This window comes from Lithobates pipiens, unplaced genomic scaffold (assembly GCF_037356315.1).
Source record: "Lithobates pipiens isolate NorthernLeopardFrog02 unplaced genomic scaffold, aLitPip1_a1.2 Scaffold_27, whole genome shotgun sequence".
NCBI classification, from domain to species: Eukaryota; Metazoa; Chordata; class Amphibia; order Anura; family Ranidae; genus Lithobates; species Lithobates pipiens.
In genome coordinates, this window is record NW_027507788.1 from 147463093 (window position 1) to 147489587 (window position 26495).

Consider the following 26495-nt stretch of genomic DNA (forward strand, 5'->3'; position numbering starts at 1 on the left):
CCTATCACAGGCGAAGGCGGAGCCGGAGGCGCGGCTTTTGAATAGAATGGCCGCTGTCTGTCTGCTCGACACGCTGATCGAGCGGGCAGACAGCGATGACTCGAGTATAAGCCGAGGGGGGCACTTTCAGCCTCAAAAAAGAGGCTGAAAATCTCGGCTTATACTCGAGTATATACGGTATATATAAAATAATATGCAAAGTAGTTGGAGGGAAGCTCCAGAAAGATGTTTTTATTACAAATTATGTGAGCAGACTGCAGTTAATCTTTAAGCAAACCTGTAATACCAGAAATATGGGGCTACCATGGGTGGTCCAATTCTAAAAATGATGTTTTGCCAGGCTGTTATGGTGACTCCCTAACTTCAAAGATTAGAAATCACTGCTTCAAATGAGGTATGCAGCTAAACCAGGTCCATCTTTAAATTGTTTTGGACCCTGGGCTAAAAAAAAATCCCCCCCCCCCCCCCCAATGCAATCTTGCTCTTCACCCCAAAATCTCAAAAAACAGACACACACATAGAATTATCTAAACAAAAACTTTAATAATGTAATCATAAAGAACTCATCCACAAACAAGTCCTAGATCTGTAACAGTACATAAGCAGTAAATAGCACGCTTTACCGCCATTTTGCGGCGCTATTCGGGCCGCTAGCGGGGTGGGTTTTAACCCCCTGCTAGCGGCTGAAAAGGGATTAAATCTGCCCGCAGAACACTGCTGGAGTGGCGATTTGCCGGTGGTATCGAAGTGCTGCCCCATTGATTTCAATGGGGAGCAGCAGTGGAGGAGCAGTGAGTTCACCGCTCCAAAGAAGCTGCTGGCAGGACTTTTTCTGACGCGCTGCCAGTGCACCGCTCCAGTGTGAAAGCCCTCGGCCTTTCACACTGGAGTGAATGGAGCAGCTGTTTTAGGGTGTTTTGCAGGTGCTATTTTTTACGCTATAGCGCCTGCAAAACACTCCAGTGTGAAAGGGGACTAAAGCCCTCTCTGCATGCACTGAGGGCAGCCCAGTGGAACGGACACAGAGTCTCTGCTGTAAACAGTGCGCGATGCATCTTGATACCGAGGAAGAGAAGAATGACTCCTCTCTTCCTGGACTTGGAGAGCGGCTTCCTGTGCAGGGACTCGGGTGCTGAAGCATGACAATTTGCAGGACTTTGGCTGTACATACACAGGTATGACAGTGCTATGGGGTGGGGGAATGCAGAGAACACTGCTATGTATGTATTCTGAGCACATGCATCCACCTCTGATCCCTGTATTCTGAGTACATGCATCCATCTATAATCCCAGTATTCTGAGCACATGCATCCATCTCTGATCCCTCTATTCTAAGCACATGCATCCATCTATAATCCCAGTATTCTGAGCACATGCATCCATCTACAATCCCAGGATTCTGAGCACAATGCATCCATCTCTGATTCCAGTATTTTGAGCACAATGCATCCCTCATCCCTGTATTCTGAATGTAATGCATTCCTGATCCCTGCATTCTGAGCGTAACAAACTCCTTTGAAAAATGTTTCTGGGCAGAATCGTAAGTTTTTGGTCCCATAGGGCTCATTCAGAGGGATGATGAGTCCCATCCCCTGTACAGAGCCACTGGTAGGTTTAATTCCATGTTGGCACTTTGAAATAAGTTGGTTTTGTGTTGTTTGGGCACTCGGCCTCAAAAAGGTTTGCCATCACTGTTATAGACAGTTTGGCGAAATGGCTGGGGGTATTGCACACAATCCCGTGGCTGCAGCCACCGGGATTGCATAAAAACTGACAGGCAGCCTCCTGTCAGGTGAGAGCATTTCGCCGCTGCCACAACCACCCTCCCCCCCCCCCCCCGGGTCGTATGCTCCCGCCATGCTTACTCCATTTGCCCATCGGCAGGCCTGGGACAGTCATGGTGGGTGCTGGCGAGTAGAGGGGAAGGAGAAGAGCGGATACACGTCTGCTCTCCTCCCCTTCTTGCAGTGACCCGGAAAGCAACGTCTCAACTTCCAAGTCACGTTCTTGGTGTGCCCGGCTCAATTTTCTATTGTCTAGGATGTTTTGTAATGTGACCTGCATTGCAAAACATTCAGTGGAGTACAGGGGAGACATGCAGAGTTTACATATCACTGCGTATGCCAGAGTGAGAGCAATCATTAGACCTCCTCTGTAATACTAAACTGATACCTATAGGGGGCATTTGAAGCATCGCCTATAGAAAATATAGGGTCCTGAAGTTTGACGCCATTTCTGGAACGCGCAAAAAAAAAAGTTAGTTTAGTACATCATTCATTCATAAAATGTTTTAATGATTTCAAAACGCCATTTGCTGAATTTAGGTTGAGTTGAACAGACTGCAAAGTTTTGCTGCAGCTGTTAAAGCGCTGTAAAACAGTGTTCCAGAATTCTGCAAAAATCACGATCTCAAGTTTGCTCATCTGATCAAACAGTCCTTTTGCCATATTACTGCACTCTGACCTCTCTTCACAGTCAGCTGAAATTTCCAACAAAATGGCCATTATATTTTGATAGCCATGGACTAGTGCCTGCCCAGCATCAGCACGGCATGACCAACACATGTTATTTAGCTTTTTCGGCATGGACACAGAGAGGTCTTTCTTATCAAGCTTGTCTTTAAGCTTCTTGTAGCTTCTAGTTGAGCCAGTAATAAATGCATACAGAATTTGTATGAAATCAAAAAACTTGACAGCCTCACTAAGAAAATGTGCAGCATCTTTTCCAACAAGGTTTAGTGAGTGTCCAAATCAAGGTATATACTTTGCATATTTATTCAGGTTAACACTTTTTTCTCTAGTCGTCTGTCCAGGACAGCACTAGAGAGAATAACACTAGAGAGAATAGGCTCCACCTCCGGAGGCAGGACACACAGCATCAGACCTTTAAAGGACGGCTCCTGTCCCTTCACCCTCAGTCTGTGTTTCCTCCTCCTCAGGAGGCTGGATGGGAGCTCTCCTTCCCCTGAAACTGGGATAGCCCAAGAGAGTAGGGGAAGGCGGTCTACGTACCTGACGACAGAAGGGCGGACATCTGGAGTCCCCCAGTGAGGTTGAAGGCGTCCACCTCCTCCATAGCCCGGGGAGGGCTGGCGTTCCCTGATTGACTGCCAAAATACATATTTGGCACGGGGCGGGCGCAGGCTTTGAGGTCTGGCCTGTGGAACGCAGGAGGAGTGCGGGGACTTCCGGGGAACCACTTCCGGTTCCGGGTCGCGTGAAACCAGGGCACCTTATTTGAAAAGCGCCAGCCACAAACAGAACTGTGCTGCACTACAAGCTCAGGAAAAGCCTCCAGTTGGTCAGGCTAACCTCCAAATGGAGTATGGACGCAGCAGAAGGTGGCAGTGGAGCCGAACCAGCTCAGGTAGGCAAACACAAAGGTGTCTTGTACCTACGGGGCTGGGGAGTGATGGACAGATTAGGTGGTTCATTTGTTTGTTCCCCTCCCTTCTGTCTATTTAAGCAGGATCCGGACTAAGGTGTCTTGCGAATCCTGTTAGCGGCTGGTGGGGTGCACATAGGTGTTTGGTGAAGGCATCCTATTTTGCTAAGGTTATGATGATGGTAGCTTGTCTGTGTTTCCCTTCCTTTTCTTCTCTCCTTCTCTTGTCTTAGGCTTTGCCCAAAGAACCTGAGAGGTCAGGGGGGAAGAAGATGTCCATTATGTATGAACAAATTCAAGGAGGGATGGATTAAGCCCCTCTGTAAACCCTGCAAAGATAAGTTGGTTTACAAGGAAGCTATGGGGGCCTGTAAAGCCCAAGACAATGCTGGCGAACTATGAGACCCCAAAACAACCAGCCGCAGTTCCCCTTGCTTCTGCCCCAGAGGAGGGTAATGAATCAGGGGAAGAGGAATTAGATTCTCTGGATGGCCTAAATGAGGCGGCATCTTCCAGAGATATTCCGATTCAAGGGACAAGCTCACCCAGATACAGGCTCTCACTCGAGGAGGTCCATGCCTTACTGGGGGTGATTTATGAGACGCTTGAAATTAAAGAAGAGCAGGTCTCTCTGTCCTTGCATGACCGGATGTATCAAACCCTGACAGAGGATCCAACCAGGGTTTTCCCAGTTCACAGTGCACTGGTGGACTCTATTAAGAAAGAGTGGGTAGAACCGGAGAAAAAACAATTTTTTCCCAAAAGTTTGAAGAGGGGGTTTCCCTTCAGTGAGGATCCCACCTGTATCTGGAACAAGGTACCCAAGGTAGACTCAGCCTTCTCCCAGTGCACTAAATCAACAGATCTCGCCTTTGAGGACATGGGTGTCCACAAGGAACCCATGGACAAAAGGATGGAGGTGCTGTTAAAAAGGTCATGGGAAGTAGACATGAAAAATGTAAAGCCTGCGATGGCCACAAAAATAGTGGCTCGCAATCTGGAGGTCTGGCTGGAACAATTGCAAGGGCATTTAGAAAGTGGGACCTCTAGGGAGGAAATTTTGGATTCCCTTCCTATGCTGCACAAAGCAGTGGGCTATATGGCAGATGCTTCTGCAGAGTCGGTCAAATTTTCAGCAAAGACTGCTGCCCTAGTAAATTCATCTTGCAGGGCACTATGGTTAAAATCCTGGTCAGTGGACCTGGCCTCAAAAGTTGAAGCTATGTGGTATCCCATTTGAGGGAGACCTCTTGTTTGGGCAGGATCTACAAAAGGTTCTGGATTGCACTGCGGACAAGAAGGCCTTCCCTACTAAGACTAAAAAGGCACCAGGGAAAGTTTTTTCGTCCCCAAAGGCAGGGACAGTCACAAGGGTCAGCTCCTAAACAGTGGGGAGGGGGAAAACAGAAAGGCTTACTGTTTTCCTCTCCTAAGAAAACCACTAAGTCCCAGTGACTTGTTTCCCATGGGGGGAAGATTGGGACAGTTCCTCCCACAGTGGGAAGAAAAAAACTACCCCAAATACTTTTATACTGAGGATAATCAGGGAGGGCTACCGAATACAGTTCGAGCACACTCCGCCTTGGGGATTTGTGTGACCAAACCCCCCAGAGATCCTCAGAAGGTGACGGCCTTACTGTCACAAATTGGCGATTTGGTAGACCAGCGGGTTCTTGTTCCAGTGCCACGACAGGAGGTAAACCACGGTTTCTACTCGCATGTGTTTGTAGTGAAGAAACCGTCGGGCAAATTTTGGCTAATTTTGAATTTAAAGTTACTAAACAAGTGGGTAACATACAAAAAATTCCAGATGGAAACAATCTTTACTGTAAGATCAATTCTTCCCCCAGATTGTTTCATGGCCTCCCTCGATCTGAGGGATGTTTACCTACACATCCCCATTCACGACTCTCAAAAATATCTGAGGATAGCGATTCAGTGGGGAAGGCAGACCCCTCATTTTCAGTTCAGGGCCCTGCCATTCAGCCTATCTTCCTCCCCCAGGATATTTACAAAAGTCCTGGCAGAAGCATTGGCTCCCCCAAGACTGAAGGGGATCACAGTCATACCATATTTGGACGACCTTTTATTCCTTGACCCCTCCCTCCAACTACAGGGCGATCTACGGGCAGCCATTTCCCTTCTAAAAGGACTGGGATGGTTGGTAAAAGAAGAAAAGTCGCACTTGATCCAAACGCAGGCCTTACTGTACCTGGGTTTCTTGGTGGACTCAGTGACACAAAAAATCTTTCTCACAGAGGAGAAAGTAGAAAGGGTGAAGGCAACGGCAACCTTTTTGCAAAACAATCGGGCAATTTCCCTCCACTCAGCTATGTTGGGACTGGGTCTGCTGGTGGCAACAATTCCTGTGGTCTCTTGGGCAAGGGCCTTCAGGCCCATATCCTCAACAGCTGGGATGGGGCACAAGAATCCTCCCTAGACACGTCTCTGTGGTGGTGGAGAAAAGAGGAGAACCTAGTACAGGGGCTGTGGTGGTATCTTCCAGTGTCTGTTCGCATCACTACGGATGCCAATGCTTGGGCATGGGGGGCCCATTTGGGGTCAAAAATAGCCCAAGGACACTGAGAGAAAGCACAGTCCCAAAGGTCAGCCAACTGGAAAGAGTTGCAGGCGATTTGGAAAGCGTTAAGAGCATTTTCCAGAGATCTGAAGGGCCACCATGTACAGGTCCTCTCGGACAGCGTGGTAGCAGTCCACCTGGCGGATTTTCTGAGTCGACACCAAGTGTGCGAGTCAGAATGGTCCCTAAACAGGGAAATCTTCCAGCTGATAGTGCAGAAGTGGGGTCTCCCAGAGGTGGACTTCGCCAACAGAACAAACACTCAGGTTCCACTGTACTTCTCGCTAGAGAGAGAATCGAGAATCATGGACCAAAGGGATAGACGCCTCGGCACAAAAGTGGACCTTTCTCACTTGCTACGCTTTTCCCACATTCAAACTTATTCATCTAGTCCTGAGGAAATTTCTTCAAGAACAGACCACGATGATATTAGTGGTTCTGTATTGGCCAAAGAGGCTGTGGTTTTCCGCGCTGTTACGCCTGTGAGAGGAGCCTCCCCTCATGCTGCCCGAGAGGGAAGATCTGCTGTCCCAGGGTACCAGAAATACAGACTCTAAAATTATCTGTTTGGTGTCTGAGGAAAGTCTCTTGAAGTCTAAAGAGCTCTCAGACAGGGTGGTAAATACAATTCTTTCCAGTAGAAAGAAGGTAACCCAAGCAATTTATGTTACATTTTGGAAAGTTTTTTGTTCATGGTTAGATGCCAAGAAGACATCTGTAAGTATCCCGGCAGTCTTGGAGTTTTTGCAAGACGGTGCGGATAAAGGACTGGCCATTAGCACTTTGAAGGTACAAGTTGCGGCCCTGTGTTTTTAGAGCAACCCTTGGCGTTAGACCCATTAGTTAGCAGGCTCTTTAAGGGGTTAGCCAGAATTAAATCTGTTCCGTTTAAAATTATACCAAAATGGGACCTGTCAACTGTACTACAGGGATGGATAAAATGGTTGCAGGAAGAAGAGCCCTCCTTAAAACGGGTCACACTCAAAACAGTCTTCTTAGTGGCTATATCCAGAGCTAGACGCATTCAGGAGCTTCAGGCATTTTCCATTAAAGAGCCTTTTTTTCCAAATTTTTGAAGACAACCTGTGTCTTACAGTATCTGGAGATGTCGAAAAGCATTAGGAAATCAAATGCACTATTTTACATGCGGGTAAAAAATTGGGGTTCCAAGCTTCAAAAAACACAATTGCAAGATGGATTAAACAGGCTATTGTAGAATCTTCCAAAATTATGTAATGGAATGTCCTTTTTTCCCCCCATGGCTCACTCCAGATGGGCACTATCGGCCTCCTGGGCAGAGCGAGCTGGAGCGACACCAGAACAAATCTGTCGAGCAGCAACATGGTCAAACTACTCAACTTTCATGAAGCATTATAGTTTGGATCTTATCTCAGTGCAAGACCAAGAATTTGGGAAAGTCTAACTCTGGTTTTGCTTGCATACCCTTGTAGTGATCAGACATTTTGCTTGCATTATCATAACTTTGTCCACACCATTCTTGTATGGAAAGTCCAACATTATTAAGGAACTTTAGGAGCACATTCGCCATCTCTTCTCCTTTATGCCCCATTGAGGGACCTGTCAATTGTACACACGGTCAGAATTTCCAACAGAAAAAGTCAGACAGGAGCTTTTCATCGTATATTCCGACGTGTGTATGCCCCATTGGACTTTTTACGTCAAATTCTGACAGGCCTAGAAAGAGAACATGTTCTATATTTTTCCGTTGGAACAAATTCCTATCAGGAAAATTGCTCGTCTGTATGCTGTTCTGATGTACCAAAAATGACGCATACTCTGAAGCAAGTATGAGATGGAAGCTATTGGCTACTTGCTATTGAAAAAAGGAAATAATGGAACTGCGCAATCCTTAATATTTAAATTAAGGTGTGAGTAAACAATAAAGTGCATGTGTGCTCAATGTTGTGCAAAGTATTAACATAAACCCCAACATAGAAAATGCATTAGCGACATATACCCATGCAGTACAAGTAAGACCACATATAAAATAACACCAATTGTTATAAATAAGCACTAATAAATCAATACTGAAATCTCAATGGTACTAGTGCTTCAAAGAAATATGTGCAAAAAAAATACTAAAATAAAAATCAAAAATCAAAAATAAATAAAAATAAAAAACTCGTTAAAAAGTCCAGGTAAGTGAGTTCAAAACAAACAAATGTCCACAGTGACTTGTCCAAAAATCCAAAACAGGTGTAGTCGTGAAGCAAAAATTAAAGTGCACCACCACCGTGTAGATAACAAATGGCTCCTTACCAGATGCCCCAGTAAGGAGTGCGTATCTTAAAGGTCAAGACAAGGTATGCATCAGACTCAGATCTTCGAAGGATAAGAGACCACTGGTGCCGGACTCAAACGAATTTCAACCAAGAAGCAGATGTTCACTCACGTAAATTCATCCCAAGCATTATTATACTAAACAGACAACCACATAATCGTGATGCGCACGGAAGCCGACATGTGTTGGTTGGCAAACGGATACCTGACAATGTCAAAAGAGCTGATTGGTTACTCTGAAGCAAGTATGAGACGGAAGCTATTGGCTACTTGCTATTGAACTTCCTTTTTCTAGTCCCGTCGTACGTGTTGTAAGTCACCGTGTTATTGATGGTCAGAATTTGGTGTGATTGTGTGTACGCAAGACAGCTTCAGAAGAATTCCGTCGGAAAAACCTTCAGAGTTTATTCTGATGGGAAAACCGGTCGTGTGCACAGGGCATTAGAAGGTTAAAGACTCCACAGGTTGATTTCCTTCTAAGTATCATAAAATAACTGTGAGCTGATCAGTATGGGAATATTATTCAGATGAATCTACAGATACTGAGTAGTACTTTTCCATTTTAACCCGGTTGATGACATGTTCTAAAATCTCTTCATAGACATTTGCTGATAGATAACTTGTACATCCTTTGCCCTTGTTTGCCTTGGTTTGGATGTTTTGTGCTAGGAAAGCATCGTAGTCTGACAGTAATTCCCAGATAGTTGCCATTGTGTTTGGAACCAATAGCTTGGTCATCTCTAAAAGCCAATCCTCTTTCGGCAAGAAAAATGATGACACTAAGCAAATGATTTACTAGGTTTATACCATAACTTGTCAGCTCTTCAAATTCTTTTATGCATTTTATGGTCAATCCAACCCTCCAGTTTAGAATATTTGGCTGTATCACTCACAGCATGGATATGGTTTTGAGACTGTTCATGTGATGAATTGTTTTTTTTGGTAAGAATATAATGTATAATATTATGTATATACCAGGGGTCTTGAATTAAAATTTATGGAGGTCCAGTTGGTAAAATATTCATCCGGCAGAGGTCTGAATATCATGTTTGCACTACAACACATCTCAGCAGTGTTTACATCACATTTGCAGACCCCCTTTCACAGAAGTCCCACGTTGTCCTCAGTTCCCTTTCATGTCACAGCACTCTATTACATTGCAGCCTCTTCATATCACAGCGCCCCCATTACATTGCAGACATTTCCACATTATAGTGCCCCTTTACACACCACAGTGCCCCTTATCACATTACAGCACCCCTGTTACATTAGAGTCCCCTTCATGTCATAGTGCCCCTTTACACATCACAGCACCCCAATTACAATGCAGCCATTGACACACTTGTCTTTGTAATCCTCACCTGTTGCTGCCACACAGGCTTGACACCATCTGAACCAAATAAGTTTATCTTGGTCTTAGACCACAGGACATGGTTCCAATAATACATGTTCTTAATCTGCTTGTCTTCTGTAAACTGTTTGCAGGCTTTCTTGTGCATCATCTTTAGAATAGGCTTCCTTCTGGGACAGCAACCATGCAGACCAATTTGATGCAGTGTGCGGAGTATGGTATGAGCACTGCTGGCATACATCTATTTCCCAAAGACAACCTCTGGATATGGCGCTGAGCACGTACACTCAACTTCTTTGGTCGACTATGGGGAGGCCTGTTCTAAATAGAACTTGTCCTGTTAAATCGCTGTATGGTCTTGGCCACCATGCTGCAGCTCAGTTTCAGGGTCTTGGTAATCTTCTTATAGCCTAGGCCAGTGATGGCGGACCTTAGCATCCCAGATGTTTTTGAACTACATTTCCCATGATGCTCATGCACTCTGCAGTGTAGTTGAGCATCATGGGAAATGTAGTTCCAAAACATCTGGGGTGCCAAGGTTCGTCATTAGTGGCCTAGGCCATCTTTATGTAGCACAACAATTCTTTTTTTTCATATTCTCAGAGAGTTCTTTGCCATGAGGTGCCATGTTGAACTTCCAGAGACCAGTATGAGAGAGTGAGAGCAAGAACACCAAATGTAACACACCTGCTCCCCATTCACACCTGAGACCTTGTAACACTAACGAGTCACATGACACCGGGGAGGGAACATGACTAATTGGGCCCAATTTGGACATTTTCACTTACATAGTTACATAGTTAGTCAGGTTGAAAAAAGACACACGTCCATCCAGTCCAACCACTTAGGGGTGTACTCATGTTTGTTGCCATCGGTTTAGACATTAATGGCTGTGTGTTGGGTTATTTTGAGGTGACAGCAGATTTATACTGTTATACAAGCTGTACACTCACTACTTTACATTGTAGCAAAGTGTCATTTCTTCAGTGCTGCCACATGAAAAGATATAAAATATTTACAAAAATATGAGGGGTGTACTCACTTTTGTGAGATACTGAATAATATATATATATATATGCTATATATGCCACTGTTTAAAATGGCGGTCTGGGCCAGGTCTGGGAAGCAAGCATACTAATGATGGAGGTATGTGCTGAACTCATGTAAGAGGCAGAGTTAAGGCTAGTACAAATGGGCTGAATGTTGGGCAGCATCAGCAGGTTCAATAGAAACCGGCCGCATTCAGGCCATGTATGCCGCAGCCAGTTTGACAGAAGCCAGCCATTCCCCCAGCCTCTGTCGAAGGGACATGTCCACAAAAGGTCTGCTGACCGGCTCCCAATCCGCTGGCCCTGAGTGTTCTGGTGGGGTCCTCCCTGTCAGAACACAATAGCAAAGCAGGGGAGCTTGCTGTACTAACATCTAATTGTTAGTACAGCGGCTCCAACCCCAGCTGTCAGATTTTTTTCATTCAACCCCAGTAAAAACTAGCAGTGTGTACTAGGCTTTAGAGGTCAATGGCCCCACCCTCCTGAGGGAGTCAGTGTGTGAAGGGAGCCGTGAGAGGTGCAGGCTGCACCATCTTGTCCGGGACATGACTGACTGAGGCATGAGCCTGTGAGCGAGAGTCTGGGACAGACAGAGCAGCTGAGACGCTGCACAAAAGACAGAGGGCTGAGGTACAGCTGATGAACACTGGATGCATCTGAGCAGTAAAGCTGCATCAAAAACCACGAGGCTGGATGTTGTTTTTCCTTTTGGTATTACTGGTGAGAACACCCTGCATGGGAAGACATCCATGTGAACTTTTGCTTTGTTTTAAATAAAAATAGGCAAAAAAAGCCCTAAAAACCTACTTCCGTCGTGGAGTAAACTCACTGTTTGGTGTTACTCTACCAATGAGCTGTAAAATTCTTCAACTTGTCACAATACATATAAAATAATAACAGTTAAAACAATTATTAGAATTACGCTATATTTTTGGTATAGACTTTGCTATAAACATTATTTTTACCACTTAGTCAAATGGCTTCTGTACTTTCTGGGTCAATAACCTGAAGACAACTAGTATTTTCAGGAGATCAGCAATGGCATCCTTAATATTCCTCTCACTACAGGTTTTCTTTAAATTGTCTCCTTTGTAAATGCTTTGCAGAACATACAGTTCATGTGCAGAATGGTTTTCCATAAGTATTTTTTGATTCTTTCCTCATGGGGATTATCTTCATGCTGCTGCTACTCAGACATATGAAGTGGAAATATTTAATATAATGGAAGGTTACAGCTCTGTACAGCTCTCTGTCTCTGTAATTGGCCCACTTGCCTCTCTCTTTGCACCAATTAAGTTGGAGGGGTTTGGGTGGTATTAACCTCTGCTCTGCAGACTTTAAAGTCGAGTAGATTAACAGCGTTCATGCATTATACATATATGAATGGTTTCTTGCAGTTAGCCCATGGTCTCAATCATCCAAATCCTTACTAAAATCACTTAAACTGCTGCTCTGCACCTCATATTTAGTGCACGTCATTCCTCCTAGTTTTAACATCCTTAAATCTCTGTTTGTTGTTGTCTGTTGTCTTTATGCTGGAAAAATACATGACCAGGTCCAGCGGTACAGTGATCTATGGAAGACCAAATCATGAAGAAGGCAACTACAATATGACAAAGGGTTTCATATACTCTATACCGGGAGTCGGCAACCTGTCGATCACGATCTACCTGTCGAACGCGAGAGGGTGATGGGTAGATCTCGTGTCCGCAGTGCCGACTTCGGAGTAGAGCAGCACACAATAGTGGGCTCTGCAGCATGACTTTACTGACTCCTGTGTGATCCTCCCCTCACATCTGTCTCGCACATTTTTTACATCTAATACAGGCAGTCGGTATGGATGTGAGGAGAGGGGAGGGGACAGAAGGCAGCATGTTGGCTCAAGCAGGTAAGAAACTGATCATTAGGGAAGGGCAAACAGTAGTGGGCTGTATACTCCTGATCTGTTAATGCTGAGCTATATACTTCTGACCTGTAATGCTGAGCTATATACTTCTGACCTCTAATGCTGAGCTATATACTTCTGACCTGTAACACTGAGCTATATACTTCTGACCTGTAATGCTGAGCTATATACCCCTGATCTGTGAATTCTGAGCTATATACTCCTGACCTGTTAATGCTGAGCTATATACTACTGAACTGTTAATGCTGAGCTATATACGCCTGATCTATTAATGCTGAAATATATACTCCTGATCGGTGAATGCTGGGCTATATACTCCTGATCGGTGAATGATGGGCTATATAGACCTGACTTGTTAATGCTGGGCTATATACTCCTGACCTGTGAATGCTGGGCTATATACACCTGACCTGTGAATGTTGGGCTATATACTCCTGATCTGGTAATGCTGAGCTATATACTCCTGATCTGGTAATGCTGTCTATATACTCCTGATCTGGTAATGCTGAGCTATATACTCCTGATCTGTGAATGCTGGGCTATATACGCCTGGGCTATAAATTCCTGACCTGTTAATGCTGAGCTATATACCCCTGACCTGTTAATGCTGGGCTATATACTCCTGACCTGTTAATGCTGGGCTATATACTACTGACCTGTTAATGCTGGGTTATATACTCCTGACCTGTTAGTACTGGGCTTTATATTCCTGACCTGTTAATGTTGAGCTATATACTCCTGACCTGTAATGCTGGGCTATATACTCCTGATTTGGTAATGCTGAGCTATATACTCCTGATCTGTGAATGCTGAGCTATATACTCCTGATCTGTGAATGCAGACCTATATACTCCTGCCCTGTTAATGCTGGGCTGTATACTCCTGATCTGTTAATGGTGATCTATATACTCCTGCCTGTAATGTTGGGCTATATACTCCTGATTTGTGAATGCCGGGCTATATACTTCTGACCTGTGAACGCTGCACTATATACTCCTGACCTGTGAACTTTAGTTACTCCTGACCTGGATAAGTTCATAGTTTTACGTTGACATTTTTATTATATTTTTCTAAGGGCCAGTTCACAAAAGAATGTGGGGCAGGAAACATGCATTCAATGCACATTTCACACACTCCTGGTGAGCACACAGCCTTTGCGATCTGCATGCAGGTGCCAATGTATTGGTAACACCAACCCAAATGCAGATCGCAAATGCAGTGCATTTGTGGGCACCATATTGCATGGTTCTGCAGTACCATGCTGTTTACTGCAGCATGCTTTTAAAAGTAATGCATGCATTGCTTTTTCTGCATTTCAGTGTGATTTGCAGCCTGTCAAAATGCACCACATGGAGAAAGTGGGGTAAATGCACAGGAGTGTGTGCCACAGTACCGTGTGATCCCAGAGTGAATTGGCACCAAGTTTTCTTCAAAACTGCCTTACTTATTAATTGCCTTGCTAGGTTAGTTCCCAAAAATAGCGCATTGTGCCTGGTGATCTTTGCTTTCTCCCATGTTGTTCAGGTAGATCTCCACCATTCTAAGGCTGCCTACCCCTGCTCTATACTGACTAAGGAAAAGTGGACCTACTGTTCCAAGCAACCAATCTGAATATAGCGGTTCATTTTTCTTCAGTGGGTTTAAGTATGATATGAAGTCTCAGGTTGCTATGGGCAACATATTCACCTATTCCAAGTTTGACATAAAGATCATACGATGATAGATACTTTCGTTTTAGATGGATGGATGGATGGATGGTGTGTTGACCCACCCACCACCTTCTTATCAGAGGCTCAGAATCTGTTAGGGAGGTCACCTCAGTTGAATTCCCAGCTTTGCTCCTTCGCAGCAATTCCAAAGACAAGCAATAGAGATTCCCCCAATTACAGTAGTTTCAAAGAGTGAGGAACCCTTAAGAAAAATATACGTTATTTCATTGCTTATAAAATGTAAACTGCAGTCATTATGGTCACAAAGATGTAAATGTTCCATAATACAAAAGGCAAATAAAGCAAAACTATTTTATGCATGATGTGCTGGAGCAACATCTTGTCACCCTTATAATGGCCATAGCAGGCCTGCAGATGTGACAACTCAGGTACAGGTGATTTAACCCACTGCATCCAACCACACTGAAATTTTTTTCCCAGATCAACGTTCCACCAACAAACAATGTTTCAATTCAGATGCTGTAATCTTTTGCCCATCTTCATACACCCACATTTTTTTTACTTCAAACCTTTCATTTTATAGAAAGATCAATACTGTCCAAAGGCAAGCAACTTGTAAATCAGGACTTCAAATTACTGTTAAGTTCCCCAGATTCTTAAATAGGTTCAACTGAGCACCATAGATTTTAAAACTTTTGGATCGAATTGACAAGTAGAATTCTATAAAGCTAGCATACCTGTTTTTAACAACAACGCTATCTTGGTACAGACGATCAAAAGTACAGATCTTCAGATCGACATTTGAATTTGGAACATATACAGGAACATCAATAGCCACTCCAGTAGCAATGATAGGAATCTAAAAGAAGAGGCGGAAGATGGTCAAATATTTATCTGTGAACCTTGCTTCAATGTACCTCTCACGTGTGTCTAATTTGCCAAGATAGACCTGTTTTTGGAGCCGAAGCCGGCCATTGTATCTCACAATGGTCACTTTTCACTCTCCTCTTCACTATCCCTTCCCCACTTTTTATTTATTTTATCTTTGTGTGTTTGTCACTGTGTGTCACTTCACGTTTGATTAGTAGGGTGTCGGTCCTCGGACCAATCCTGAACGTCTTGTGGGAGAGCGGACATAGGCCTTCTGGCTTGGTCCAATCTCCATGAGGGGGGGCCTACCTTCGGGGAAGCCCCCTACAGTACCAAGTACCTAGGAGGTTCTGTTTCGGCAGTCCTCCCGGGGAAAGGAGGGATTCCGGTTTCGTCCGGGTCCCACTTTGTTGAGTCTGGTACCTCAGTCCCTGTCTGGAGCCTAACGCCCCGGGGGATCAGGGTATGGTCCTTCTTTTGGAGGACATCAGGCACCCGTCTGCACTTTTTAGTGTGTCACTCTTTATGTGTGTGCACTTTTTTTATGCACCGGGTGGAAGTTTTTTGGGTGTGTTTGCACGCCATGGGCTTTTTCAAAAAGACCTGTTTTTGGAGCAAAACTAGTGAAAAAGCTGATGAGCAGGAGCTCCTTTAAGTAGAACCAGAATGGGGTGAGAAGTAGGACGATTGGTTGTGAGGTCTAAACTTTCTTAAATTTAGAGTTTATTGGAAAGGTGTGACCAAAACCAGCACTTTTTGGATTGTCCCTCAAAATGTGCCTGCTTCTTCTTACGTATGTATTCCTCAAATTCCAACTCTCTGCTGCTATTACCAGCCTACACTTCCTGTATACTTCCTGTACACTTCCTGTACACTTCCTGCACTGGTCATTATTCAATCAGCATCCAGCTTTTGAAGTAATCAGACCAAACTTCTCGACTAAAATAGTGGTGTTCAGCTCATACTAAATGTCATATTTCAGACCACCTGCCTGTGCAAAATTAAGTAGTCATGCTTCCACTTTTAGAAAGTACCATTATAAATATAAAATACTTACAGCTTTACACATTTGATTATCAAAAGTGATCTCAAACAATGCACTTGCTTTTCCTGGGAATGTCGGGGTGAATATAATTGGAATTCTCACTGAAGTAAAAGGTGCTATCTCTCCATCTCTTTCCTAAAAAAAAAAAAAAAAAAAAAAAAAAAAAGAGATTACAGTAGACGTAGACAAAGCAAATACAGCATAAAACAATGATTCTGAGAAGAAGATACTGGGAGGCAAATGATTTGATTAGCATTGATGTTTGTGACCTGTAGCTTGCAAAGCTACTGTGAATTTTTTTTACATTTTAGACATGATATGAAATACCACACATAAATAATGCATATTTACCACATGCAGCTAACAGGTGGATTATTCCAAACAAGAACAACTTCTTTCTGGAGCTTGGTTGACAGCTCCACTATAAAACAGACCAGAATAGCATGCAAATCCTACCATAGGCCATGACACGGAGGGGAGTCATAGACTCCTTCCTCTCATCATCATACACAGGCTGCTAACAAGCACACAGGCATTTATTCCTTATTTAACCACTTTGCATCCAGGCCAATTCTGACATTTCTCTCCTACATGTAAAATTCCTAATTTTTTTGCTAGAAAATTACATAGAACCTCCAAACATTATATATGTTTTTTTAGCAAAGACCCTAGAGAATACAATGGTGCTCGTTGCAACTTTTTATCTCGCACGGTATTTGTGCAGCAATTTTTCGAACACATTTTCAGAAAAAAACGGTTTCATGCTAAAAAAACAGTAAACTTAGCCCAATTTTTTTGCATAATGTGAAAGAGGAGGATACGCTGAGTAAATAGATACCCAACATGTCACGCTTCAAAATTGCACGCGCTCGTGGAATGGCGCCAAACTTTGGTATTTAAAAATCCCCATAGGCGACGCTTTACATTTTTTTACTGGTTACATATTTTGGGTTACAGAGGAGGTCTAGGGCTAGAATTATTGCTCTCGCTCCAACGTTCGCGGCGATACCTCAGATGTGTGGTTTGAACACCGTTTTCATATGTGGGCGGGACTTACGTATGCGTTCGCTTCTGTGTGCGAGCTCACGGGGACAGGGGCGCTTTAAATTTTTATTTTTTATTATTGTTAATTTTATTTTAATTTTTTTAGTTTTACACTTAAAAAAAAAAAAATGATGACTTTTATTCCTATTACAAGGAATGTAAACATCTCTTGTAATAGGAATATGGCATGATCGGACATATTTACAGTGAGATATGGGGTCAATAAGACCCCATATCTCACCTCTAGGCTGGGAAGAATAAAAAAAAAAAAATGATCCTGGCTTCCTAGAAGGATCGGCGCCGTTAATTTGAATACCGAGGCCGGGCGTGACGTCATAACATCGTGCCCGGCCTCCGAACCATCATAGAGACTCCGGGGACAATCTAGTCCACCGGAAATCTCTATGGTTACTTGCTGGGGCCAGCGGATCCTGTGACCGACTCACCGATGGAAACGGTGAGTCGGTAGAAGCACCGGAGGGCGGTGGGAGGGGGGGCCGTCCCCTCCCGCCGCCCGTAAGAACGATCAAGCGGCGGAACAGCCGCTATGATCGTTCTTATGGTGCAGGGAATCGCCGGCTGAAAACGGCAATATCTGAATGATGTCTGTGGCCTCAGGCATCATTTAGATATAACCACTGAAAGCCCATGACGTCAATAGACGTAGTGTGGGAACCAAGTGGTTAAATGATAAGTTCACCTTTCGGAAACATGTTATAACGTTCCACCTGTTTTAACCAGTTGCCGACCGCCGCACGACGATGTACGTCGATAGCATGGCACGGGCAGGCATATTGGCGTACATGTACGTCCCTTGCCTCCCGCGGGTCGGGGGCCCGATCGGGCCCCCGCCCGGTGCCTGCGGCGGTCGGTATTCGTGCGGGAGCGATCCCGGACGAGGGGACGGCCATTCGTTCATGGCCACCCCCTCGCGATCGCTCCCGACGAATAGGAATCCCCCGTGACATCACTTCCTCTCCTGTAATGTAAACACAGGAGAGGAAGTGATGTATTCTCTCCTCCGTGTCGGTATTTTTCGTTCCGACACGGAGGAGAGCGGATCGGTGAGTTGCACCAACACTCTACACACACAGTAGAACATGCCAGGCACACTCACACCCCCCCTTTACCCCCCGATCACCCCCCCAATTACCCCTGCCCCCCAGTCAGTGACACCAATGTCATTTTTTTTTTTTTTTTTTTTGCATTGGTGTCATTTGTGACTGTAATAACTGTTAGGGCAGTTAGAGTTAGCCCCCTTTAGTTCTAATGTACCCCCCTAACCCCCCCAATAAAGGTTTAACCCCGTGATCACCCCCCGTCGCCAGTGTCACTAAGGCTGGGTTCACATTGCAGCGGTTTATGAGAACGAATGTGATTCGCACCGCACTGCAGTGCAAATCACATCCGATCTCTGTGCGATTCGAGTTCAGCCATTCGCCGCACCCGCCGCACCCGCCACACCCGCCGCACCCACCGCAAATTCGCACGGGACCCTTTTTTTGGCTCGCAGCAGAATCGGATCGCATGGGTGTTCACACCATGCGATCCGAGTTTGCAGATCGCACTGCGATATGCGAACTGATCTGGGGGTGTCAGTAACATTTCACTGACACTCCCAGCAGTTCGCATAGGGCAGTGTGAACTGCCGCCGGGAGGCATGCGATGCGGGAACCCGCCGCGGATTTGCGGCGTTTCCGCATCGCTCCAGTGTGAACCCAGCCTAATAAGCGATCATTTTTCTGATCGCCGTATTAGTGTCACAGGTGACGCTAGTTAGGCAGGTAGGTATTTAGGTTCGCCGCAGCTTTTTATAGCGCCGGGGACCCCCATATACTACCGCATAAAGCCCCCTGATTGCCCCCTAGTTAACCCTTTCACCAGTGATCACCATATAACTGTTACAGGTGACGCTGGTTGGTTAGTTATTTTTTATAGTTTCAGGGCACCCGCCATTTATTACCTAATAAAGGTTTAACCCCCTGATCACCCGGCGGGTGTCATTTGTGACTAATAACTGTTAGGGCAGTTAGGGTTAGCCCCCTTTAGTTCTAAGGTACCCCCCTAACCCCCCCAATAAAGGTTTAACCCCGTGATCACCCCCCGTCGCCAGTGTCACTAAGGCTGGGTTCACATTGCAGCGGTTTATGAGAACGGATGTGATTCGCACCGCACTGCAGTGCAAATCACATCCGATCTCTGTGCGATTCGAGTTCAGCCATTCGCCGCACCCGCCACACCCGCCGCACCCGCCGCAAATTCGCACGGGACCCTTTTTTTGGCCCGCAGCAGAATCGGATCGCATGGGTGTTCACACCATGCGATCCGAGTTTGCAGATCGCACTGCGATATGCGAACTGATCTGGGGGTGTCAGTAACATTTCACTGACACTCCCAGCAGTTCGCATAGGGCAGTGTGAACTGCCGCCGGGAGGCATGCGATGCGGGAACCCGCCGCGCATTCGTGGCGTTCCCGCATCGCTCCAGTGTGAACCCAGCCTAATAAGCGATCGTTTTTCTGATCGCTGTATTAGTGTCACAGGTGACGCTAGTTAGGCAGGTAGGTATTTAGGTTCGCCGCAGCTTTTTATAGCGCCAGGGACCCCCATATACTACCGCATAAAGCCCCCTGATTGCCCCCTAGTTAACCCTTTCACCAGTGATCACCATATAACTGTTACAGGTGACGCTGGTTGGTTAGTTATTTTTTTATAGTTTCAGGGCACCCGCCATTTATTACCTAGTCTCACTAGTGTACCCCTAAATTTAGGGGTGTCTACTTTCCAAAATGGGGTCATTTGGGGGGGGTTTGTGCCATCTTGGCATTTTATGGCCTTCAAAACTGTAACGCCCTTAGAAAGCCTGAAGGCGGTGCTTGGTTTTCGGGGCCCCGTACGCGGCTAGGCTCCCAAAAAGTCCCACATATGTGGTATCCCCGTACTCAGGAGAAGCAGCAGAATTTATTTTGGGGTGTCATTTCACATATGCCCATGGCATGCGTGAGCAATATATCATTTAGTGACAACTTTGTGAAAAAAAAAAAAAAAAAAAAAAAGTTTGTAATTTTCCCGCAACTTGTGGCAAAATATAAAATATTCCATGGACTCAACATGCCTCTCAGCAAATAGCTTGGGGTGTCTACTTTCTAAAATGGGGTCATTTGTGGGGGTTTTGTGCCATCTTGGCATTTTATGGCCTTCAAAACTGTAATAGGTAGTGAGAAGTGAACTCAAAAATGTACGCCCTTAGAAAGCCTGAAGGCGGTGCTTGGTTTTCGGGGCCCCGTACGCGGCTAGGCTCCCAAAAAGTCCCACATATGTGGTATCCCCGTACTCAGGAGAAGCAGCAGAATTTATTTTGGGGTGTCATTTCACATATGCCCATGGCATGTGTGAGCAATATATCATTTAGTGACAACTTTGTGAAAAAAAAAAAAAAAAAAAAAGTTTGTAATTTTCCCGCAACTTGTGGCAAAATATAAAATATTCCATGAACTCAACATGCCTCTCAGCAAATAGCTTGGGGTGTCTACTTTCTAAAATGGGGTCATTTGTGGGGGTTTTGTGCCATCTTGGCATTTTATGGCCTTCAAAACTGTAATAGGTAGTGAGAAGTGAACTCAAAAATTTACGCCCTTAGAAAGCCTGAAGGCGGTGCTTGGTTTTCGGGGCCCCGTACGCGGCTAGGCTCCCAAAAAGTCCCACATATGTGGTATCCCCGTACTCAGGAGAAGCAGCAGAATTTATTTTGGGGTGTTATTTCACATACGCCCATAGCATGTGTGAGCAATATATCATTTAGTGACAACTTTGTGTAAAAAAAAAAAAAAATTTTTTTTTTTGTAATTATTCAATCGCTTGAGGCAAAAAAATAAAATATTCAATGGGCTCAACATGCCTCTTATCAATTTCCTTAGGGGGTCTACTTTCCAAAATGGGGTCATTTGGGGGGGTTTTGTACTGCCCTGCCATTTTAGCACCTCAAGAAATGAGATAGGCAGTCGTAAACTAAAAGCTGCGTAAATTGCAGAAAACGTACCTTAGTTTGTAGATGTGACAACTTTTGCGCAAACCAATAAATATACAATTATTGACTTTTTTTTTACCAAAGACATGTGGCTGAATACATTTTGGCCTAAATGTATGACTAAAATTGAGTTTATTGGATTTTTCTAATAACAAAAAGTAGAAAATATCATTTTTTTTCAAAATTTGCGGTCTTTTTACGTTTATATCGCAAAAAATAAAAATCGCAGAGGCAATCAAATACCATCAAAAGAAAGCTCTATTTGTGGGAAGAAAAGGACGCAAATTTTGTTTGGGTACAACATTGCATGACCGCGCAATTACCAGTTAAAGCAGCGCAGTGCCAAAGTGTAAAAAGACCTCTGGTCATTTACCAGCAAAATGGTCCGGTCTGAAAGTGGTTAAGGTTGGAACATTTAACATGTTCCCACTCCTGCAGCATCTGCGGGATCTGCTGCATCTAGTAACAGCAAGCAGGGGATCTTCTCCTCCCACTCGCTGTCACTATTTAAAAGAAAAAAATCTGGCTGTGTGGGGCTCCGCCCGCCACGTCATTCATTCTAGAGTTCTGAGAATAGAAGACTACAATTGATGACATCCCCCGTGGCTGTCGGCTTGTGGTTCTCAATGAACTACCGGGGCATTGTTGAGTGCTCTGGGAGCTCATTGTCTCTTCCTGTCAGTAACTGACAGCTCATATGAGGTACCAGCAGACAGATACACTGACAAGTCTGCAGGAGTCCTACATGGCACCCTGACCGCGGATGAAATGCTTTCCAGGCTCCTAGTAAAAAAAAAAAAAAAAAAAATGCACATTTTTTTACCTTTTAAAAGATGGTCATTTATTTTTTTATTTTTTAAAAAGGTGAACTTATCAATTAAACAATAGTACACTACATGCCCTGTATGTTTAATGATTTGGGGAGTTTTTTTTTAAGCTTACATGCTTATGCAATTTCATTGATTCAAATTATTATTTTATAAATATACTGTATACTTCTGATATATCCATGGCATTCCATTTATAAAGCATGGCATTTAAGATAGAGATTAATTCTAAAGTGAATCATAGTCAAGTGTCAGTGCACATTTGACATTTTGATTAAATTTTCATCCTGTTGTATTTTAACAAAATTACACCAAAGAATACAGCTATAGGTGTCCTTTAAATTTACCATCAGTGTGCTCACATGACATTCGGCACAGAATAAAACAGATTTTATCTTCCAGTTTTATTTATTTTGCCCTATATTTTACCCTGTAGTAGTCTTATACAAAATCTGTTCATTTCATTTTATTTACATCAATGGCAGAAAAATATCCATGGAAGGTTTTGTATTATAAACAAGGGACAAATAATCAGATTTGGTACCAAAGTTCTGTGACTTTTGAATATTTCTCAGATTGACATGCATAATACATCAGTCTACATAAGGGTCTCTGGCAGGTATCCTTGAACACATACCTCACCCAGCTTGATCTCTGCGATTCCTTCCTGAGTGTCTCCATACAGATGTTCATCTCCACTGTGTGTGTTTTCCAAAGCAACAGGGGGTTCCTCATTGACATATTCTACAAACAAACATTCAGTCAGTTGCAGGAAACAGCGTCTGCTTTAAAGAAAATGTAAAGCTTGCAATGATACACATCCGAAAATTGAGAGTTACTAAAGTTAGTCCACACAAAAAAAAAGTTGTATTACTATTATGTTGGAGAGCAAAAGGAGTATGGGTAAAAAAAAAAAAAAAAAAAATCATCAATACTCACCTCTATGCTGCAGCATCGGTATGATGCTGCAACTGGTCCACATTGGTTCTAAAACAGTCACGGCTGTCCATTCTGCTCTGGCTGAGCTCACTAAAACAAGTTGGGAAGAGGGCAGGTGCACCTGGCTCCAGTTCTATGCCATGCGCTGACAGGTGGAACCAGCTGTTAACCACGCAACTCTGTCAGCAATTGATGCCGTGTATGGGGAAACGTGTCGGATGGAGCACTAGCCCTTGACGTCACCACGCAAACAGTCAGCTGGCTTGAGCCGTGGCTGTTTTGAAATCTTTTTACTGTGTTCTTGGATGTAAGCATTGCTACATTTTTACAATAAATTCACTTTGGATATACTACATCATGAAGTCCTTTCTTCTATCCTCTATTAATTAGACCACCCAGGATTATCTGAAAATATAGGATAATCTTAGTCTTGAAGCCTCTTCTTGAAAATTGGATATCCCGCTGCAGCAGGAGTATTTTCCCCTGAAAAGAGCTACAGGAGGATCGCATTTGCGCTGGCAGGCTTGTGCACAGGCGACTTTGATCTCTATAATTTGAGATCCTATGAATCTAGTAAGCGGCATTGATATTTCCTGACTGCAGAATATAGGAAGATATACGGTATCGCAAATCGCGGTCATTACACTTATATGGACTATTATTTTTGAGCACATGCAATAGTTTCTTTGATCGCTTTTATAGTGATCAATGCACTTACCATGTTATATGTATTTTTTTGTTCATTGGCATTTTATTTGAATGTTTTTCTTTGAGATATAACACTTCAAACACTTTTTGGGTATCAAATTTTTTTTTTTTCATTTATTCACTTCTCTTAACTGAATAGTAGTGGATGCGTGCTTGTTTTTCTTTATCCAAAAGCCCATTATAACCTGACACAGGTGACAGGAGAACAAAAGTAAGGGCAATCCTGTGACCACAACAGAAGTAACCGCTTCCAGACCGCCCCACGTACATTTACTGTGGCAGGGCGGCCCAGGTGTGCAAAAACAGGAGAGACGGAGCAGCGGTGAGCCGATGTGAGCTCTGTCAGGGAGGAAAAGAGAGAGATTGTGTTTCAGCTAAGCTAAATGACAACCTCTTTTTTCCTCCAATGAATCCACTCCCGCCCCACAGTTAGAAACACCTCCCAGGGAACACATTTAACCCCTTGATCACCCCTGTAGTTAATCCCTTCCCTGCCAGTGTCATTTGTACAGGGATCAGTGCATTTTTTTTTAACACTGATCCCTGTATTGGTGTCACTGGTCCCCAAAAAGTGTCACTTAGGGTCAGATTTGTCCACCACAATCCTGTTAAAAAAAAAAAAAAAAACGCAGATCGCCGCCAGTAAAAACAATGAAAAAAATTTAAAGGTCCCTAAATCAATCCCCTATTTTGTAGGTGCTATAACTTTTGCACAAACAAATCAATATATGCTTATTGTGATTTTTGTTACCAAAAATATGTTATTTGGATATGTATTATAGCAAAAAGTGAAACATTGTTTTTTTCAAAATTGTCGGTCTTCTCTTAATTATAACGCAAAAAATAAAGACCGTAGAGGTGATCAAATATCACCAAAAGAAATCTTTGTTGGAAAAAAGGACATCAATTCTATTTGGGTACAGAGTCGTAGGACCGCGCAATTGTCAGTTAAAGCAAGACAGTGCCGTATTGCAAAAAATGGCCTGGTCAGGAAGTGGGTAAAACCTTCCAAGGCTGAAGTGGTTAAAGCAGAGTTCCACCCATATAAAAGTCAGCAGCTACAAAAAGTGTAGCTTTTGACTTTTATTAATCGGACACTCACCTGTCCCAAGGTCCCACTCCTTTCCCCCTCCTCTCTGCAGTGGCGGCATTGCCACTGTGGGCGCCCAGCTGTGGTTTCACAGCTGGGCATGCACTGCGTATGCGCGAGCTGCGCTGCGCACTGTGATTGGTCAGGCAATCATCTGGGACCTATGATGTGTCCCTGATGATTGCCGAGAGGGATGGGGGAGAGGTGAACTTGCTTCCAATGCCGCAGTGCCCCAGGAGGAAGTGGGAGCTGGATCCCTCTAAAAAAGGGGGTATCCGCTCCCCCCCCCAAAAATTACATGCCAAATGTGGCATGTCAGGAGGTCACCTGCACTTAAAGCGGAAGTTCAATTTTTAGGTGGAATTACGCTTTAAAGTATATCTAAGGCCATTTTTATCATTTCATTTTAGAGTATGAAGTTGGTTTGATGCGGTGCCAGAACCCTAACAGTGTTTCCGTTTCCCTTTACCTCTTGTTTCCCATCTCTTTCTGTCCTGTAATGAAGCGGATCAACAGGGAGGGAAAATCTCCAGAGCAGGGGCACAGATGGCAATAAAAACTTGACTGGTTCTAAACCTTCACTACTTTATCAAAAACTAGAGGGAGGGAAAATCTCCAGAGCAGGGGCACAGATGGCAATAAAAACTTGACTGGTTCTAAACCTTCACTACTTTATCAAAAACTAGAGCACATAGTTGTGGCTTTAGATATACTTTAAACCACTTACTGGTTTCATGTTACTTGGAGACTCTTCTAGAATAAACAATTCTCCCACCCTGTTAGGTGCTCTGTGACATTCTAGCTACAATAAATTACATAGAACTTGGGATATGGTAAAGTATGTGAATTACAGATTTTAGCACAGCTGCAATGCTCACAAGGTAGTGTTAAAGTGGATGTAAACCTGATTTATGACATTTGAGCTGGGCACATATATCTGCAGTGTTTTGTTATCTCTCTTCAAAGCACTGTTTCCCATAGTTGTTTCCTGCTCCGTTCTTCTGTTATCCTGATAACTCCTGACAAGTTCTCGATCACATATGATAAAAGCAGCCTGAGGTTTGTGTTGGGGAGGATGCTATAAATAGATTAGCAGAGCCCTGAATGATTCAACGATCAGCTCTGAAAGCCTCTACCCATGAGGAGAGGGAGTGTTGGCCTTTCCTCCAATCAGCTGTCTTGGCTTTGTGCCCAGGCTTCACTACAGTGTTGACCAGGAGGAGAGAATCTAACATGATTTGAACTTTCTAAGCCATATATAAAGATGAAGACAGCAGATATACATGTACAACTTATGTAGGGTGATTTGTTTCATCTCTGTGTATCATCTGAGGCTTTTCACTTCGCTGGGTAAATGTGAGGGTTTACAAACAGTAAAATCTGTCTGTATATCCAGAACAGCATGCTTGTTATACTCACTGTGGAACTTAAGGTGTTAATCCTCTGCAATGTGTAAAAAGGTTCTTTGACACTATATGGACAGATCCTTCCCTCCTGCACTGTCTATTTTGGCAAGGCCATAAAATACAGTGAGGGTAGCCATCTTGCACATGCTCAATTTAGTCTCTATTGCTGGAGGGAACATTTCCTGTTTCAGTGGAACTGTTCAAGTCACATGATATTGACATCACACGTGTGATGTACACTCTTTGTTGGGGAGATGTCTCTTTGTTTCCTATCCTGGTGACTGGTGTAACAGAAATA

At 44.0% G+C, this 26495-nt stretch overlaps 1 protein-coding gene across 5 annotated transcripts in view; it reads right to left on the reverse strand.

Moving 5' to 3' along the window:
• Window positions 1-26495, reverse strand: part of CFAP74 (cilia and flagella associated protein 74) — a 284293-nt gene that overhangs the window by 162531 nt on the left and 95267 nt on the right. For all 5 annotated transcript variants that reach the window (XM_077457647.1, XM_077457646.1, XM_077457645.1 and 2 more), the window contains 3 exons: window positions 22692-22798; window positions 16170-16292; window positions 14980-15101 (listed from right to left, as the gene is read on the reverse strand). In XM_077457647.1, the coding sequence (XP_077313773.1) occupies window positions 14980-15101; window positions 16170-16292; window positions 22692-22798 (352 nt within the window). The remainder of the gene's footprint in view (window positions 1-14979; window positions 15102-16169; window positions 16293-22691; window positions 22799-26495) is intronic.